The sequence below is a fragment of the Xenopus tropicalis genome, chromosome 5 (assembly GCF_000004195.4).
Source record: "Xenopus tropicalis strain Nigerian chromosome 5, UCB_Xtro_10.0, whole genome shotgun sequence".
Classification (NCBI taxonomy): Eukaryota; Metazoa; Chordata; class Amphibia; order Anura; family Pipidae; genus Xenopus; species Xenopus tropicalis.
In genome coordinates, this window is record NC_030681.2 from 60,332,202 (window position 1) to 60,346,763 (window position 14,562).

A 14,562-nucleotide genomic window follows, 5' to 3' on the forward strand; every position below is an offset into this window, starting at 1 on the left:
TCGGTTGAAGCGATCCGCTCGAGAGATTACCCTGTCCACTTTCCTAATGATCGAATCCCCTATAACCACCATCTGTTTAGGCCTAGCTCTGCTCTCCTCCCCACCACTACTAGAGAAACTGGTCTCCCGGCTGTTAGAGAGATCAGCCTCATCTAGAACCGCCAGTCCAGAGTTCACACTCCCATCTTCTTCACACAATCTGGCAAATCTGTTGGGATGCGCAAACCCTGGTGCAGCCTCCTTCTTCCTTTTCCCCCACACTAGATTGTCTGTCACCCAGCTTACTGCCTTATCATCGTTTCGCTGCTCCCCTCCCCCCAAACTATCTGACCCTGCTAGCTCTTGCTCAGTAAGCAAGAGACTCCTCTCAAGATTGTCAATCGAACGCAGCGTTGCAACTTGTTCCTCTAGGGCTCTAACGCGAGCCTCTAAAGTGGCAATTCGCTCACAACCACAACTGAGGTATGCACTTTGGAACTGTTGTTCCACAACTGCATACATGTGGCAGGCTGTGCATTGTGTCAGACCTTCAATGTTGCTGCCACTCATTCTCCCAGATACAGAAACAGTTAAACAGAAATAGGTGAAAAGACTTGAAATAAATGCAAACTTAGTACCTTGTTTTAAACTCCCTTAGTTTGTAACTCCTGTGTTTATAACTCCACTTACAGAGCCCCACTAACTCCTGCTACACGGCCTTTGTATTGCCTACTGCCTTCCCTGACCACTGGCTTGTTCTCACACTTTGCATTCTATACTAATCTGCCCTTTTATTTAGCATTTTGTAAATTAAATATGGCTTCCAGTTTTCATCCTGCCAGTAACCTGTAACACTATTGACTATATAAATTATAACTCTAATACCTCTATTTTTTCTAGTTAACAAATGAATTGTGAAAAATATATATAACGTTGATAAATTATCCCCTATGTGTTGCCCAACACATGGACTATTACCTGACAGCCACACACCTGTGGCTGTATCCAACAGTTTACCACATAAGTTTAGTACTGTATATACTGGAGTATAAGCCTAGTTTTTCAGTACCCAAAATGTGCTGAAAAAGTCACCCTCGGCTTATACTCGAGTCGGGTGCCATAGTTCCCTCCAGACTAGCACCCTCTGTCCTTGTGTGCAAATTAGGCCACCTGCAACCAGACCCTCCAGTGCCCTGGCCCACTCCCAAATTCATCTTCATCTACCTTCCTCACCTGTCCCATTCTGCACTAGACATTGCACTTTATATTCTATATAAACTATACATAGTTTTGAAGGATTTTAACTTTGTGGTTTAGCTTGGTTGCTGATTGAGCTAGTTTACTGTATTTAGTTTAAATAAATATTTAAAAACATATACCCCACTGATGCCTCATTTAATGTAATTTTATTGGTATTTATTTTGATTGTTAAAACTTAGCAGAAGCTGCTGCATTTCCCACCCTAGGCTTATACTCGAGTCAATAAGTTTTTCCAGTTTTCTTAGGTAAAATTAGGTACCTCGGCTTATATTCGGATCGGCTTATACTCGAGTATATACGGTATGTACAAAATCAAACCCAGACTTGAGCTAATGTTTTAATTTTGCCATCATTTGTAGCAAAACACTGCAATTGCAGCTTTCCACAGCAAACTCATTGTCAAAGGTTAATAAACCAGCCCCTTAAGAATACTTATAGGACCTGTATTTCAAATATGGATAGTAAAAAATGAAGCAAATGGTCTTTAATAATGTTTTTGGTATTTCCACATTTACTGGCTAGATTGATTATGCACAATCATTTGTTTTTATCAAATAACCCACAATTTAATTTCAGATTATTGAAACAATACAATAATACCATAATTGGCTAAATATAGTTACATAGTTACATAGTTACATAGGGTTGAAAAAAGACCTGTGTCCATCAAGTTCAACCCATCCAAGTAAACCCAGCACACCTAACCCACACCTACCAATCTATACACTCACATACATAAACTATAAATACAACCACTAGTACTAACTGTAGATATTAGTATCACAATAGCCTTGGATATTCTGATTGATCAAGAACTCATCCAGGCCCCTCTTAAAGGCATTAACAGAATCTGCCATTACCACATCACTAGGAAGGGCATTCCATAACCTCACTGCCCTCACCGTGAAAAACCACCTACGCTGCTTCAAATGGAAACTCCTTTCCTCTAATCTAAAGGGGTGACCTCTGGTGCGTTGATTGTTTTTATGGGAAAAAAGAACATCCCCCAACTGCCTATAATCCCCTCTAATGTACTTGTACAGAGTAATCATGTCCCCTCGCAAGCGCCTCTTTTCCAGAGAAAACAACCCCAACCTCGACAATCTCACCTCATAGTTTAAATCTTCCATCCCCTTAACCAGTTTAGTTGCACGTCTCTGCACTCTCTCCAGCTCATTAATATCCTTCTTAAGGACTGGAGCCCAAAACTGCACTGCATACTCAAGGTGAGGCCTTACCAGGGACCTATAAAGGGGCAAAATTATGTTCTCATCCCTTGAGTCAATGCCCTTTTTTATACAAGACAGCACTTTATTTGCTTTAGTAGCCACAGAATGACACTGCCTGGAATTAGACAACTTGTTATCAACAAAAACCCCTAGATCCTTCTCCATTAAGGATACCCCCAACACACTACCATTCAGTAGATAGTTTGCGTTTATATTATTTCTACCAAAGTGCATAACTTTGCACTTATCAACATTGAACCTCATTTTCCAGTTTGCTGCCCAGTTATCTAATTTTGTCAAATCGCTCTGCAAAGCGGCAGCATCCTGCATGGAACTTATAGTTTTGCACAATTTAGTGTCATCAGCAAAAATAGAAACAATACTGTCTATGCCCTCCTCCAGGTCATTAATAAACAAGTTAAACAGCAAAGGCCCAAGGACTGACCCCTGCGGTACTCCACTAACCACACTGGTCCAATTAGAAAATGTTCCATTTACCACCACTCTTTGTACTCTATCCTTCAGCCAGTTCTCTATCCAATTACAAATATTATGTTCTAGGCCAATATTCCTTAATTTGATCATTAACCTTCTGTGAGGTACTGTATCAAACGCTTTAGCAAAGTCCAAGTAGATGACATCAACTGCCATTCCAGCATCAAGGTTCCTACTCACCTCCTCATAAAAGGCAACTAAATTAGTCTGGCAAGATCTGTTACGCATAAAACCATGCTGGCACAAACTAATAGTATTGTGAACTGCAATGTATTCAAGTACCCTATCCCTTATTACCCCTTCCAAAAGTTTTCCTACTACTGATGTCAGACTAACAGGCCTATAGTTTTCAGGCTGAGAACGGGATCCCTTTTTAAATAACGGCACCACATTAGCAATCCGCCAGTCTCTTGGCACCATGCCAGACCTCAATGAATCCTGAAAAATTAAGTGAAGAGGTTTGGCAATCACAGCGCTCAGCTCATTTAATACCCTGGGATGAATCCCATCCGGCCCTGGACCTTTGTTTACCTTTACATGTTCAAGTCTCTTTTGAATTTCCTCCCGAGTGACCCATGCGTCAGTAGCTAAATTACTAGAACTGGGCATATTACAAGGGAAGCCTTCATTATCTGGCTCCTCAGATGTATAGACAGATGAAAAATAAGAGTTCAAAATTTCAGCTTTTTCCCCGTTTTCATCAACCAACGTACCCCCCCGTGATAATAAAGTTCCCACCCCTTCTTGCTTCATTTTTTTACTATTCACATAATTAAAAAATAATTTTGGATTCTTTTTACTCCTAGCTGCAATATCCCTTTCCATCTCTATTTTAGCTTGCCTGATAGCTTTTTTGCATGCTTTATTTGCTTCCTTGTACCTGATGAAAGTTTCCGCTGTCCCAGCTAACTTGAATGCCCTAAAAGCACGTTTTTTCTTACCAACCTCGACAATAACACTTTTATTCAGCCATAAAGGTTTTGCTTTGCGATGCCTCTCCTTGCTTACAAGGGGGATATACTGTTGCGTATACCTACAAAGCAATGTTTTAAAGATGTTCCATTTTCCTTCTGTGCCTAACCCCATGAAAAGCCTTTCCCAGTTGACACATTGCAGAGATGCCCTTATACTGGCAAAGTCTGCACGTCTAAAATTGAGTGTTTTAGTTACTCCCTTATAGCGCTGTCTCTGCAGCATTATCTCAAAGGAGACCATGTTGTGATCACTGTTCCCCAAATGCTCACCCACACAAATGTTAGAGATAAGTTCATTATTATTAGAAATCACCAGGTCCAAAATAGCGTCATTCCTAGTGGGTTCTTGAACTGCCTGAAATAAAAAGTTGTCATTTAGCATATTTACAAACCTACTAGCTTTTTCTGACTTAGCCACCCCATTACTCCAGTCAATGTCCGGATAATTAAAGTCCCCCATAACAACAACTTGACCCAGTTTTGAAGCCTCCTCCATTTGCAACAATAGCTGGGCCTCATCCCCCTCATCTATACGGGGTGGTTTATAACATACACCAATGATCATTTTCTTTGTGACCTTCAGCCCTACTGAAATTTCTACCCAAAGAGATTCGACGTTTTCATTGGTAATGTCTTTATTACATGGCTTTAAGTCTGACTTTACGTAAAGACAAACCCCTCCACCCTTTTTAATCTCTCTGTCCCTCCTAAAAAGCGTATAACCATTTAAATTCACAGCCCAGTCACATTTATCATCCCACCAGGTCTCAGTGATACCTATTAAATCATAATTTTCAATACATGCAATAGCTTGCAGCTCCCCTAATTTACCCGACAAGCTACGCGCATTAGCCAGCATGCAGCGGAGATTATTACTTCTCCCTCTGATGTTTACATTAGCTAAGGGAGAATTAGAGCTAAGGCAATTATGAGACTGCTTTCCTTGTAACGGAAGCTCCTTATCTGATAAACTATATGCCCCCCTCACTCCTCCCCCACAACCCTTTGCTAGTCCCCCTACCCCGTCTACACTAATTTTCCCATGGAATTCTAACTCACCCACCCCCCCCTTGTCTAGTTTAAACACTCCTCCAACCTCTTAACCATTCTCTCCCCTAGCACAGCAGACCCCCTTCCATTGAGGTGCAATCCGTCAGGGCTGTATAGATTGTACCCCAAGGAAAAGTCAGCCCAGTGCTCTAGGAACCCAAACCCTTCCTTCCTACACCAAGACTTTAGCCACGCATTTAGCTCCCTAAGCTCCCGCTGTCTCCCTAAACTTGCACGTGGCACCGGCAAAATTTCCGAAAAAATGACATTGGAGGACCTTTGCCTAATCTTAGAGCCTAGATCCCTGAACTCACTCTTTAAAGTCCCCCACCTACCGTTCATTTTGTCGTTAGTACCGATATGTACCAAGACAGCCGGGTCATGCCCAGCCCCTCCCAATAATGTGTCAACCCGATCAACCACATGCCGAACCCTGGCACCAGGAAGACAGCAAACTGTCCGGTTGAAGCGATCCGCTTGACAGATTACCCTGTCCACTTTCCTAATGATCGAATCCCCTATAACCACCATCTGTTTAGGCCTAGCTCTGCTCTCCTCCCCACCACTACTAGTGAAACTGGTCTCCCGGCTGTTAGAGAGATCAGCCTCACCTAGAACCGCCAATCCAGAGTTCACACTCCCATCTTCTTCACACAATCTGGCAAATCTGTTGGGATGCGCAAACCCTGGAGCAGCCTCCCTTTTCCTTTTCCCCACACTAGATTTTCTAACTGTCACCCAGCTTACTGCCCTATCATCCTTTTGCTGCTCCCCTCCCCCCCTACTATCTGACCCCACTAGTTCTTGTTCAGTTAACAAGAGACCCCTCTCAAGATTGTTGATTGAACGCAGTGTTGCGACGTGTTCCTCTAGGACTCTAACGCGAGCCTCTAAAGTGGCAATTCGCTCACATCCACAACAGAGGTATGCACTTTGGAACTGTTGTTCCACAACTGCATACATGTGGCAGGCTGTGCACTGTGTCAGACCTTCAATGTTGCTACCACTCATTCTCCCAGTTACAAGAACAGTTAAACAAAAAAAGGTGTAAGGACTTTTAGTAAATACCTTGTTTTACCTTGTTTTTAACTCCCTTAGTGTTTAACTCCCTGAGTTTATAACTCCACTTACAGAGTCCCACTTAAAGAGCAATCACTTACAGAGCACCTACCACCAGAGCAAGCTCCACTGGAGTGCCTGTGGTTCTATTTATGCAGTCTGTAAAGGTGAACTAATCAAACCCCACCCTCCTCAAGCTGAGGGTAATTACAAGGGAATGTAACCTGCTGTAAGCCTATGGATCCCACAAACTTTGTAAATTAGCTCCAAAAACAACAATTACTTATGAAAAAAATAAATAAAACCCAACAGTAAAAAAACACAATGGTTTTGATAAAGTTAGTAAAGAATACTTATCCCTTTTTAGTTGAAATGAAAGCAAGTTGATTCAACCAGCCACCAGCCTGTTAGTAAGCAGCTCACTGGACTGCCTGTGGTTCTATTTATGCAGTCTGTAAAGGTGAACTAATCAAACCCCACCCTCCTCAAGCTGAGGGTAATTACAAGGGAATGTAACCTGCTGTAAGCCTATGGATCCCACAAACTTTGTAAATTAGCTCCAAAAACAACAATTACTTATGAAAAAAATAAATAAAACCCAACAGTAAAAAAACACAATGGTTTTGATAAAGTTAGTAAAGAATACTTATCCCTTTTTAGTTGAAATGAAAGCAAGTTGATTCAACCAGCCACCAGCCTGTTAGTAAGCAGCTCACTGGACTGCCTGTGGTTCTATTTATGCAGTCTGTAAAGGTGAACTAATCAAACCCCACCCTCCTCAAGCTGAGGGTAATTACAAGGGAATGTAACCTGCTGTAAGCCTATGGATCCCACAAACTTTGTAAATTAGCTCCAAAAACAACAATTACTTATGAAAAAAATAAATAAAACCCAACAGTAAAAAAACACAATGGTTTTGATAAAGTTAGTAAAGAATACTTATCCCTTTTTAGTTGAAATGAAAGCAAGTTGATTCAACCAGCCACCAGCCTGTTAGTAAGCAGCTCACTGGACTGCCTGTGGTTCTATTTATGCAGTCTGTAAAGGTGAACTAATCAAACCCCACCCTCCTCAAGCTGAGGGTAATTACAAGGGAATGTAACCTGCTGTAAGCCTATGGATCCCACAAACTTTGTAAATTAGCTCCAAAAACAACAATTACTTATGAAAAAAATAAATAAAACCCAACAGTAAAAAAACACAATGGTTTTGATAAAGTTAGTAAAGAATACTTATCCCTTTTTAGTTGAAATGAAAGCAAGTTGATTCAACCAGCCACCAGCCTGTTAGTAAGCAGCTCACTGGACTGCCTGTGGTTCTATTTATGCAGTCTGTAAAGGTGAACTAATCAAACCCCACCCTCCTCAAGCTGAGGGTAATTACAAGGGAATGTAACCTGCTGTAAGCCTATGGATCCCACAAACTTTGTAAATTAGCTCCAAAAACAACAATTACTTATGAAAAAAATAAATAAAACCCAACAGTAAAAAAACACAATGGTTTTGATAAAGTTAGTAAAGAATACTTATCCCTTTTTAGTTGAAATGAAAGCAAGTTGATTCAACCAGCCACCAGCCTGTTAGTAAGCCAATATATATACATTTTTACAACACTGGTCTGGGGGTTGTAGGGAGGGATGTCAAGATCAATGTTTCTCTATTAAAGTGTGTGTTGCTTTGCAGCAGTAGGGTTTTAGGTTCAATTCTAGCCAGGGGACTGGCTATAAGTAGATAGTGTTCTCCCCTGTTTTCATGGGTTCCTTCTTCTATGAATGTGATAATTCAGGGCTATGCCTCATGGATGTTGTGTCCCTAGGCACCTGCCTAGGGCCACAGGCAGGGTAGGGCAGGCAGAGTATGGCACACACAGGCAGCATAGGACAGGCAGAGTATGGCACACACAGACACGCTAGGGCAGGGAGAGTATGGCACGCACAGGTAGCACTCTGCCAGCCATATGCTACCTGTGTATGTCATACTCTGCCTGTCCGATGCTGCCTGTATATGTAACATAGTAAGATTGTAAGTTAGGTTGAAAAAAGATGTACGTCCATCACGTTCAACCATAATGCCTATATATAACCTGCCTAACTTCTAGTTGATCCAGAGGAAGGCAAAAAACCCCATCTGAAGCCTCTCTAATTTGCCACAGAGGGGAAAAAAATTCCTTCCTGACTCCAAGATGGCAATTGGACCAGTCCCTGAATCAACTTGTACTAAGAGCTATCTCCCATAACCCTGTATTCCCTCACTTGCTAAGAATCCATCCAGCCCCTTCTTAAAGCTATATAATGTATCGGGGAGGGAATTCCACAACTTCACAGCTCTCGCAGTAAAAAAACCTTTCCGAATATTTAAATGGAACTTAAATGTCATACTCTGACAGCCCTACCCTGCCTGTGTGTGCCATACTCTGCCTGTCCTATGCTACCTGTGTGTCCCATAATCTGCCTGCCCTATGCTGCCTGTGAGGGGTGAACCTGGCAGGGGTTTGTTCTGGGAGTTTGTTAGTATTTGGAAATAGTCATTATATGATATCTAAAGCATGTAATTATATGCTGGGGTTACTGTGCTATCCACAGGGTAGGAGGCGGCATATGGATTTAAGGGTGTCTTAATAGGACACTTCTTTCACATATGAATAAAGGGTGAAATCCCTACAGTGAGCATCAACCATTTGAGGTTTTGCTGCGCTACTACCATTAAAGGAGAAGGAAAGGTTAAAACTAAGTAAGCTAAGGTCTATGTAAATACAGCCATAAGCACTCACAGAAATGCTGCACTGAGCCCTCTATCAAAAGAAACACAGAATTTCTTATCTGCTTTTTTCCTGTGCCAGAGTCTGCGCAGCTCTCTCCCCTCTCCTGCTTTCTCCTCCCATAAGAATGCTAAGAAGTCCCTCCCCCTCTTAGGAATGTTTAATCTGAGCCATACAACAGGAAGCTTCTTCATAGTCTTAAAACTGCGCATGTACAGGGGTCTTGGTCTTGGCGCAGGATCGTGGCATTATGGGAATTTTGTTTACAGAGCTCATCGTTTTTTTGTTTTTTTTTTTCTTATGAGGCTTCTGATCATCTGAACAGGCAAAATATGGGGAGACTTAAGGGCACTATTGAGAGAACTGAAGGTATTCCTGTATCTTGAGATTAACACTTTATTAGCCTTTCATTCTCCTTTAATGTGGAAATGGTCTTAAAAGATCTTGTGATAAAATGGGTGTGGTTTTAAAAAGGGGAGTGTTCAAAGATGGCTTCTATTATCGGCTCTCCACCACGTAGGCCAAAAAAATTCTGGCCCTTGGTACCACAGTAGTTGGACAGCACTGAGTTAGATGATGGTGTGGCACCACATAGTGTGTACATATTTTCTCTGGACAATGTTTTTTCTAAAAGGTGCTTTTGAGGTTGATTTTGCTGCAATTTGTGCATTTTTTATTCCCTCTGCTATGGCAATTTTTAAAAAAAAATAAAGATCTTAATAAAAAAATTTAATAAATCGGTCCCTTAGGCTTGCACATGTACAGTAGAGTAAAAAAAAAAAAAAAAAAACTTTGAATAGTCAAACTTATAAAAGTAATTTTGTGTGTTCAAACTAGAAACATATATGAATATGTTATGCTGTTAAATTGCATGGCATGAAATCTCTTACCTTTTAGTAACACACATTGTTCAGAGCTTGGAAGACTGGTTTTCTTGATATCAGGGAAATTCATTAGGACACCGAGGCAATACTGTGACCATGGAGTCAAGTTAGATATATTCCATGTACTGCTTGTTGTCACTTGTATAATGGTAATCTAAAAGAGAGTTTATATTTATCTGTAAAGAAAGTTTCAAGTCAGTATTCCAACATTTTAAGTTTTGGAGGTTTTTTTTTCAGTCCCACCAGTTTCAGTACATTGATATGGGTAGTATTCTCAGGTTTTGTTTTTCTGGATTTTATGCCACTTTATCAACATTGTCCCTTGCCAATCGCTTTATATTTTCAGCAAAAACCTCTTACTTTTAGCCCTTAGACTTATGAAATTTATGTACAGATGTGGGCCATCTTACAGTACACCAGCTGTGTCACTGTGCTGAAGGAGAAGGAGGGGGCAGGACTTAATGTAAATGGCAAAAGGAAACCCACAAGCTGTGCTGGAGCATATGGGGGCAGGACACAAGACTGTTAGAAGCAATCCAAAGGGGCAAGCTGAGCTGGAGGAAGAGGAGGGGGCAAGTGACAAGACTGAGACAAGACTTGTTCTCTGCAATTATATGGCAGTCACCTGTTCCTGATGATAAAGTATTCACCTAAACACACCTTTCCTCAAAAAGAGCAAAATAATTAGGATTTGTGGTGATGAAAGCAATTGGCTGATCAGCATTTTTATTGTAATTAAGAAAAAAGAGCAATGTATTCTGCCTTCGACTTCCTCCTGTATCTCCTGAACCATGACAAAGGCAGCGTCCGCCTAGACCACCATTCCCCCTTACCCACAATAAATTGACTTTTCAACAGTTAACAAGTACAACCATCCAAAACATATTGTAAAGTTTGTTCAACACGTGTGTGGTTCCTGCCTTCTTTCTTAAGTCCCCCATCTTAGGCTGACCACCTTACCCATTCACCTTTCCAGCTACCCATTTGAGTACACAGGCACAGGCACAGCTGCTTGACTACCTTAAGCACGGAGTGACCTGCCCCCAAGCAACAGGGCCTTCTCAATTCCTTCCTCAATGGCCAGATTAAACTTAAAAGTAAGGTGTATCCCTGCCCCTTCTCCTCCAGGACTCTATGCCGAATCACCACCTCCTTGTTCAATTTACCCCTGCTCTTCTCCATCTTCACCACATCTCTAGTTACCTCCATATCTACAAGCAGGTTTTTATAAATATTTTTACACATCAACCAACTTTTTTTTTTTTAAATGCACATTCACATAGCAACTGAAACAGACATGCATCCTGGCCAGTAGAGATGTAGCGAACCTCACAAAAAAAGTTCGCGAACCCGTTCGCGAACTTCCGCCAAAAAGTGCGAACTTTTGCGAACTTTGCGAACCCCATAGACTTCAATGGGAAGGCGAACTTTAAAAACTAGAAAAGCCATCTCTGGCCAGAAAACTGATTTTAAAGTTGTTTAAAGGGTGCCACGACCTGGACAGTGACATGCAGGAGGGGGATCAAGGGCAAAAATGTCTCTGAAAAATACGTTGTTGACACAGCGTTACGTTTTGTGCTGTAAAGGGCAGAAATCAAACTACATTTCTAAACTTGTGTAATAAACTGCTTTAAAACATCCGGCGCCTACATGCCAATCAAGTCGTGTAAAGGTTACGGCCGGTTCACACGCAAAGACAAAACGCCGAAGTAGTGGATACGGAATATATTATTGCTGGTGGAAAAACATCGCTCAGGTGATTTTATTGCAATGCAATGTCACTACTATGTGTAACGTGTTTGGTGCACTACTATGAATAACAGCAAACAGCACTGGACACATTAAAGAACAGTAAGTTAAATAAAAAAAAAATAATAATAATAATAAAAAAAAGTGACTAATAGCACTGGGCTCTATAAATTACAGTAGCAAAGTAAAAAAACACAAATAAAAAAAAATTATGTGAATGTGTGGTTGGTGCTTAGTGTACTACTATGAGCAGCACACCTGTCTCCAACACACACAGACGGAGCTGCAGTACACAATGAAAAGAAGAGTAACAGTAATCAGAAAATAAAAGCAGTCCTTACAAGGACTATTGGGTTACAGCAGATGAGATCAGCAGGACAGCGGCCCACAGCAGCTACATACAGAGCAGTAGAAAGTAGATTACTAGTCAGCAAAGCTACCTAAACTGTCCCTCAAACCCCTGCACAGCTCTCTCCCTATACTAACTCATCAAGCACACACAGGCAGAATGTAAAATGGCTGCTGGGCTTCGGTTTAAATATGGAAGGGAGTGGTCCGGGGGTGGTCCAGGAGGGAGAGCTGCCTGATTGGCTGCCATGTATCTGCTGGCTCTGGGGTGAGAGGTCAAAATTTGGCTCCAGCTAAGGCGAACCCAAAATTGCGAACTTCGCTAAAAGTTCGCGAACTTGCGAACTTGCGAACACCCGATTTTCGTGCGAATTAGTTCTCCGGCGAACAGTTCGCTACATCCCTACTGGCCAGATCCCCTGTTTACTTAGACCAACAAAGCTCGTCGTACCTAGCTTTGAAAATGTCTGGACTCCCACCTCCTGATTCTTTTAAACATATTGTCATAATGCCCCAGCGTGCTGCTTCTATCGCAGTGCCAATTCTAAAGGAGTGGGTTTAAAATTCCTCTGGCCTCAGTCCTTCTGACTGCAGGATCATACGCGGTATGAACTAGATCTCTATCCAAGTTATACAAAATGTGGATGGAGATCTAGTGGAAGACCATGGAAGAGCTTGTTGCAACTTCTACAGTAAGTTAAAAGAGATGGGGCACTGTGTGTCACTCTGCCTCTTCTTACACCCTTCATAGCCTGGCATAGTATAGACTCCTTTGTTAGGTCCTCCAGCAATTTAAAACAGGAGTGCCAGCCCTGCCATGCATTTTTTTCAATTACCGCAGGAGATTTTCCCTGCTTCCCTAACCACACCACATACCATATAAGCACATCTCCTCTGTCTTCCCTGTTCCGGAAGTCCCCTGCCCATGTCTCCAATGGCTTCCACTGCTCCCAAACCTTACCATGTGATTCCCACGTGGATTTGGCTATTGACTTCTGGACCAGCACCATCAGTCATTGTTCCCCAGCTGTCACAGCTGTTGTGGAAAAGGGCACCCTATCCTTGGAATATAATCTGCCTATCATAAAGCTACTTTTCCCATACAAACATGGCCACCATAATTGGGAATAGTTCTATTAAGACCAAATTATGCACCAAACCTGAATCCCTCCACGCTTGAGGCCAACTAGCCGCACACCACTCCCCTGCCAAGTATGCCCCAAGGAACTAAGGGAAAAGTAAATTACAGTAAGTATAAATTTACTAATTCCCTAACATCCCATACGGCAGCAATGTATAAGAGTTAACGAGCAACAAGGGCGGGTTTCCTGGTTACATCGCCCTCTGGAGGATTTTACGGCCAAAGGAAGCTTCCTGAGCCGCTAACATGTCCACCCTGTAATGTTGTACGAAGGTGTTAGGATTACTCCAAGGCGCTGCTCTGCAGATATGATCAATCATTACTCCCGCAACTTCAGCCCATGAGCTAGATAACTTTCTAGTAGAGTGAGCTGTGATCTTGAATGGCGGTTTCAAATTCTCCTTTATATAGGCCATCTGAATGGTCTCCCTAATCCATCTTGACAAGGATGGCTTAGAAGCTTTAAGCCCCTTATTCTTCCCTGCAAAACTGATGAACAGGTTCTCATCCTTTCTGAAGATCTTGGTACGATCTTGATAAATTCTTTCCTACATACAACTGAGGAAGCTGACTGTCTTCTTCCTGTATCCTTTGATCAACGTAAAGAAGAATGATCTCTTGATTAAAGTTAGCTGAAGTAGCTACCTTGGGTCCGAAAAAGGGCAGAGGACCACCCGATCCGGAAGAAATATCAAGTAAGGCTCTTTGGACGACAATGCTTGTAATTCTCAATACTTTGGCAGAAATAATGGCTACTAGGAAGAGTACTTTGAAAGATAAATACTTAATTGAACAATCCTCCAAAAAGGTTCATATGGGGATTCACACAATTCTTTTATAACAAGAGAAAGATCCCACGAAGGCAAGGGTTAATACATCTTAGGTTTTATCTTTGATATAGCCTTAACAATCTCTCTTATCTCTTGATAAGAGAAAAAGATAGAGGCTTAGCCAAAAGTGCAGAGAGTGCTGGACTTTAATCGTACTGACAGCCAGACCTTTGTCAAATCTCTCCTGCAGAAACTTTAGAAGAAGAGGTACTGAAGATTGGTTGTTCAAAAATGTCTTCCTTGAACACCAAGATCTAAAAACCTTCCAGACCCTGGAGTAGACCCTATTAGTAGAATCTCTTCTACATTGTAAAAGGATGTCAACAACTTCTGGAGAAATTTCCTGCGACTCTAAAATGGCCCTATCAGATTCCAGGCAGTTAATCAAAGCCTGGCAAAGAATTGACCCCTGTGTTAGCAGGTTCAGCACTTGAGGCAGAATCCAGAATTCTTAAGAAGTTATTAAGATGGTCCTCACCTGCTCTTGCCTGAATGACTCTGGGAATCACGGAAAATGGTGGGAAAAAAATACACCAGGGGAAAATCCCACCTGAAGGACATAGCGTCTAGGAAATTGGGATGATCTCGTCTGTTGAGGGAGCAAAACGTCTTACCTTTCCAGTTCTTTTTGGTTGCCATCAAGTCTATGACTGGAAGTCCCCAATGTTCAGTAATTCTCAGGAATATCTGCTGATTCAGAGACCACTCTCCTGGTCTGAATAAATTTCTGCTTAGGTGGTCTGCTAGAATGTTGTCCTTTACCTTTATGTGAACATAATGCTTGGCACATACGTCTCTGCCCAGTTC

The 14,562-nt window shown here is 41.8% G+C and overlaps 1 protein-coding gene across 3 annotated transcripts in view; it reads right to left on the reverse strand.

Moving 5' to 3' along the window:
• The window catches only part of il20ra (interleukin 20 receptor subunit alpha), a 61,239-nt gene that overhangs the window by 29,569 nt on the left and 17,108 nt on the right, over positions 1-14,562 (reverse strand). For all 3 annotated transcript variants that reach the window (XM_018094295.2, XM_018094294.2, XM_018094296.2), the window contains one exon: positions 9,694-9,841. In XM_018094295.2, the coding sequence (XP_017949784.1) occupies positions 9,694-9,841 (148 nt within the window). The remainder of the gene's footprint in view (positions 1-9,693; positions 9,842-14,562) is intronic.